Source organism: Belonocnema kinseyi, chromosome 9 (assembly GCF_010883055.1).
Source record: "Belonocnema kinseyi isolate 2016_QV_RU_SX_M_011 chromosome 9, B_treatae_v1, whole genome shotgun sequence".
In the NCBI taxonomy this organism is placed as follows: domain Eukaryota; kingdom Metazoa; phylum Arthropoda; class Insecta; order Hymenoptera; family Cynipidae; genus Belonocnema; species Belonocnema kinseyi.
The window spans coordinates 42,527,751-42,533,840 of record NC_046665.1 but is presented as its reverse complement, the minus strand read 5'-3'; the positions used below and the strand labels follow the sequence as shown (position 1 = coordinate 42,533,840).

Below are 6,090 nucleotides of genomic sequence, written 5' to 3'. Positions count from 1 at the left end.
TTGATTTCGCCCATACTTCGAGCTAAACAAATTTGAAAAAATACAGACATAACAAACAATAAATGAACTTCAGAGCAAAATAATAAGCTATGGAAAAAAGTTTATTTAAGTCATTTTTAAATATTTTCGTTTATAAACAAATGCAATTTGTACTCAGTGCTGTATCTCGAATTAAATTTTTTTGATGGGGTATATGTAGTAAATATAATTAACATCGTGAAGATGCAAGAGCGGTTTTGTGATCTCAATGGTAAGTGCTTACAAAATCAAATTTTCGTTCACGTTGTGAACTAAAATTAAAAAGAAAAACAAAAAAACAAAAAACCGGATGAAACAACGGCAGCTCGCTTTGAGATCACAAAACCGTTCTGGCATTTTTCTGTCGTTATTTATATTTACTATATAACTCATCAATGATCATTCAATTTTTCAACCAAATTTCCATACAATATTTAATTGCAAAAATAAGTAATAAACTATTGAATTTTCTAAAAACTATGAGGTGGGATATTGTTGAATTGGTGTATTTCACGACTGTGCGACATTTTTTAATTTTCATGACTTCACGAAAAATGGGGTGCCCAATTCAGGAATTTTTACTCTTATAAATAGGTTTACGATAATTAGCATTTTAAAGATTTTAAATTATTTTTTAAAAATTTCAAAGAATTTCAAGAGTTTAAAAAATTGCAAGAAATGCCGAAGAAATTTCTAGGTTAATTAAATCTTTCAAAGAATTTAAAAGATTTTTAAGGTATGTTTTACTCATTTCAAAGGATTTATAGAAAACTTCAGAAATAAATTTAATATATTTAATTTTCAAGACATTTAAATGATGTCCACAGATTCTACAAATTTTTGATGGAAGTATACGTACTTCTAATTTTAAAATCCATCTTAAAATTAAAGGAAATGGACGCAATAATAATTGCTAGGAATTTTAAAGGAGTAATTTAATAGCGTATTCGGGTATTCTGTACTGGTGCACTCCGATCTGCACCGAAGCAGGTCGGAGTGAGAAGGAAGAAATAAGACGAAGTAAGGAGGAGCGATCGAAGTGCTCTTGGAGAAAGCCAGTGCAGGATAAACGAATGCGCTATAAGCGTGCTTTTTAAAAATCAATTCATCTTTGTACATTGTTCATTCAAAAAAAGTTATATGGATTTTTGGTTTTTAGATCTAATGTTTAATAAAAACTGCATTTTTTATCCAATTTTAACGTCTACGTTCTAATTTAATCCTTAAAAGATTCTTTATAATTATGTTTGGTTGGGTTTTATTAAATAATTTTTTTTTTAGCTATCGTGAAATTTTTTGAACACGTTTTTCCTAAATAATTTCAATTTGAATAAAATCCGAATAAATTCAAGCATAAATAATCTCTCAGGGAATAAAATCAGCACTTGATTATTTGACTTGGAAAAGAATAGGGTTGTTTCACGATTTTAGATAAAATAATTTTTTAATACAAAAGTTTAATCAGAATCGAAGCTGCGCCATAATTTTTTTTCTGTTGAGTCATTGAACAGAAAAAATCTGCCAGCTTCGCGGGCACATTCTCATCGCGCGCGGCTCGCTTCGCTCGCAAGTTTGAGCGCGCCTACGGCGCGCGACGTTTGAATCTCGCGCTTCGCTCTCGATAATAGGTTACCTCGCGCTTCGCGCTCGAACATAATTACCCCTCCCGCTTCGCGCTCGGATATTTATTCTTTGTATTTGGAATGCTTGAAAAAAACTTTATCAAAAAGATCTCCTTTAGATGGCAGTATTTATATGCGTCTTCATATTCTGAATTGTCTACCTAATTAAGTATAGTCAAAGATTAAGTTTCTCAAAGCTCGGTAGGCTTTGAGATACACATTCTCATCGTGACCTTCACGCTGCGCGCTCGATTTCCGACAGACATTTGTAAACGGGTTTTGTTGGATTTTTTCTCGTAACTTTCGTCGTTTTCCACGCATTTTTTTATTTTATTTTTTTCAACGTTATTTTTCACGAATAAAACAAAAAGTACGCGTCCTATCAAGAAGTGATTCTTAACGAAGTTGTAGATCTTTTTTGGGATAACCATTTTTGTTAATTCATCCTTTTTCGTACCCTACATAGTTTGTCCACAAAATGGAATTTTTTCTTTTCAATTATTTTTTGTACAGTCAAAATTTGAATTTTCGATTTTCGAAGAAAATCCAAAAATTGGTTATGATAATCTTGTAGGGCTTCCAAAAAGAAATGTTTTTCTTTTCTTGACTTTTTTTTATATCGTGCGTTTTTCGGCTTCAAATTTTGATTTTCGGTTGATTAAAAAAATTTTGAAAACGCTATAACGCTGAGAATTTTCTTTTTATTGAATAATGTTATAAGGATAAATTTTTTTTTTTAATACTATAAATATACCTACATCGAATTTTCAAATTCAGAAAAAAGTGGTCTCAAAAATTTTCAAAATGCGCTCACTTTTTGAATTTTTATCAAAAATGGCTGGTTCACGAACTGGCTCTTTCTTTTGGGACCTAAAAAATGTGTGCCAAAGATGAATTTGATTCGTTTATTTTTTCGAGAGTTATCGTGTTTACGGACGGACGGCCGGACGGACAGACAGACAGATGCCATCGTGAAAACCTGATTTTCGGATTCAGGGGGTCTCGAAACGTGGAGATCCGTTGAAAAAGTGTGATGTCAAATTTCCGACAATTCTAATACTTTCTCAATCATAAATGATGAGAATGTAAAAAATCATTAAAAATTGAATGTGGTAAAACGCTTATTCAAATTGGTGTCACGTGGGTGTCACGTGACTGAGAGGTTCTCATAATTATCTATCATGTGACGATGTGGCTTTGATAAAAACCATGAAAACTAACAAAACTCATGATAAAGAGGTTAGACTACGGTCTGCTGCCAATTCTGACTACTTTGATTTGATAGCTTTGCTTGTTAAGGTTTATGTGAGAAAAAAAGTTATCCTGTTATAATATTTGGATTAGGGGTCAGTAGTACGTTGAAGGAACGCATTAAGTAAAATTATTAACAAATTTTTCAATCCTACATATTTACGAATTGTTTATCAAACATGACTTTATTTAGGCACTTTTTCATTGAGTTCTTTATACATACCATAAATATATCTATTTTCGGTAGATTTTCTCTATTGGATTTTACGAAATCCTCCTCTGACATTTTTTAAACAATATTTTGCGACTTCTATTTTCGAGGTACACATAACCAAAACAAAACATCGGCACAGAAAAAGATAATTGAGAATCAATGACACATGAGCTGTGATTGGTGGAAGATTTGACCTCTTTGCCGTCAAAGGGGCCCTCCTAACGACATCGTGATAGAAAATTCATACTTCAACATTAAATTAAAAATAGTAAACAATATGTAAAAAATATTTTATGGGCGTTTTTAAAATTATAATTTTATATACTATAAGATCCATTTATTAGAAAAATGATATCTGACCTTGGAAACAACCCTATTGCACACAAACAAAAACTAAAGTGAAATTTTATTGCATGTATACTTTTCCGCTGTTAAAGCTTACATGCTATTTGGCGAAAGTTTATCCTACGATGGAATAAAAGCTGTCGTCTGCTACGGCGTCCTCAGCAGCATTGTGAAAAGGGCAAAGTATGAGCGAATTAGAGCTATAAATCAGGACATCAGATTTAAAGCAATGGTTAACAATTAAACATATTTTGGCGAAAGTTTCTCCGAGGTTAGGAAAATAATTCTCAACTCTTCGACTGCCTCACGCTGAAGTGAGCAAATTTCGGTAAAACATGTAGAATCAACAACAGAAAACACACAAGAAATTGGTTCCTACGAATACATCTTCTCCAAAATGAATTTCACAATTGTGGATGAATTAGAACTTATTTAATACCATTTAGAAAAAAGCGCAAAAAACAACTGACAGATGGGAATCCCTATTTATTTCAAATTTAGTTAAGTTAAAGAACGATAGATAGCGCTGGCGTCGTAATTCTCGCTACATCTCGAATAAAAATGGAGCGATTATAAGATGAAAGATTATCCAGGCAAGGTTAAAAATCGGAAATTATCTGCGATTCATGTGAAATTTATCTGGCCAGGTTAATTTTTGTTGCGGTGAATCTTTCACCTGGAACCGATGTAAACTTTATCTTTCGTTTTTTTCTGTACAGCTTATATCTAAAAATTAAAGTTACACGGAAAAACCTTTTGCTGCAATATTTGCTAAAAATCAGATTAGATTTTATTATTTTCAGTTTGCAATGGAGGGACATAGCGCAATCTTTGTAATGTTTACTACTCTGAGTAATAACTAGTAACTAAATGCCGAACTACAAAATTCATTGGAAAAAATTTTCTAAATGTTATATTTATTTCTACAGAAGATTGCAATATTTGTTACGTCGTAACTTTAGACATTTTTTTTATCTTTCTTACTTTTTGTAGATTTCTGAAATAGGTAATTTAAACCCTCGTGGAAATTTATGTTTGCCAAACTGATTCATTGTCGAACGCCCGTTCTATCAATATAACCATTTTTAAATTCTGAACCTCTCTGCCAGCTGAAAAATTCTTGCCACGTTCATATTGTCTTCAAATTGTATTTACAGCTTAAGCCTATGTACCGAGCCGCCTAACCTCCTTAAACTCTTAATTGCCGACCCTATCATAAACTGATCCGCCGCATCGCCTTCAAGAAATTTGTAAAACTCTGGTCTGCAGATGTTCCTCACTTTCAAATTTCTACGTCACAAATTGGGTGTGTATAAATTTCCTATCTCCAATTTCCTCAGCCAATAGAAGATAAGCAATCCACTGACCCAACATCCCTTCTTCAAATTTGTACTTCGGCAGGGCACTCTCTTCAAAATTGCCAGATGAAAACCAAATGCCGCCGTGAACAGATCAATCTTTATATACTCTTTTCTGCTAATTTCCAATTTCGTACCCCGTTTTTGTTTGAATAAACTATCGTTAAGTTTCTTAAAATGTGGGTGTTTTCACTGAACTTAACCAATTGAAAATTTTCCTATTTTTCTTTGCAGGTTTTGCCTCGTCCAAAAAACATTTGTCGTCCTTCGAAAACCGGATTACTTATCGCGTTTGATACATATTCTCGTGTATGATAAGTTTTTTGTGCTTATAGTGCAACTGCAAAACGTTGAACAACAATTATGCAGAACTTATCGGGACGATAAGTGCAATTTAGGATTCAGTGCAATACAGTGAACACTGAAGTGAATGAGTGAACAGTGGCTTGTGTTATCCCTTTGATCAACGGCGAAGGATATTTAGCCAAGCACTGGTAAATTATGACGATTAACTGAAAATCGTTGATATTCTGACGCAGATGATTCTGAACAGAAGAATTATCGATTATCCGAATTCGAGATCCTGAATGAAAGCAGCAGTTCAATTTCTATTAAGCGATTCACGGCGAGGAAAAGGAGCTGTCGTTCAGCAGGAAGCAGCGTCCAGGAGCAGTTCCAGAGTAATATAAATCAATAGTGAAAAGAAATCAGAAGAGATTTCATCGCAGCAGAGACAACGGAGTGGCCAGCTCATCATCGGTAAGCGAGTTCTTGGTACCACTAATATTCCTCTAATTACTTGCTCGTTCATCTATTATTCGTGTCCGTGTGTTCAATTTCAATTATGTACAGTTCAAACGTAGATTCAGTCACGATGGCTGAAAACGAAATAAAAGAGCTAAACATTAAACGCGGAACTATTAAAAGTATTTTAACAAATACCGAATCAATGTTAACCCAGATAACAAGTGCAACAGACTTAGCCTCTCTTGACCTGGAAGAGCGTTTAGAAAAACATAAGAACACTTGGTTAGAATTTGAGTCAATTCAAACACGGTTGGATCTGTTAATAACGGATACGACAGAAGTTTCAAACAGATCAATGAACGCACTTTATTCGAAAACAGATTTTTTACCATTTCCGGAAAAATTTAAAAATTATTAACTTCACATCCAGACTTAAGATTTACAGTCTGTCAAGTTAAAGCGTGGGTGGCTTTACTCGCAGTCGGTAAGGTGTATCGACATGATTTTGGTGTCAAAATATTAAGAAGAGCTCCCT

At 33.4% G+C, this 6,090-nt stretch overlaps 1 protein-coding gene across 1 annotated transcript in view; it reads left to right on the top strand.

Annotated features, from left to right (window-relative positions):
* Positions 1 to 222: 222 nt before the first annotated feature.
* LOC117180508 overlaps positions 223 to 6,090 on the top strand; it is an 8,825-nt gene continuing 2,957 nt past the window's right edge. Inside the window, exons 1-2 of the mRNA XM_033373005.1 lie at positions 223 to 250; positions 5,348 to 5,488. Of these exons, the coding sequence (XP_033228896.1) occupies positions 223 to 250; positions 5,348 to 5,488 (169 nt within the window). The remainder of the gene's footprint in view (positions 251 to 5,347; positions 5,489 to 6,090) is intronic.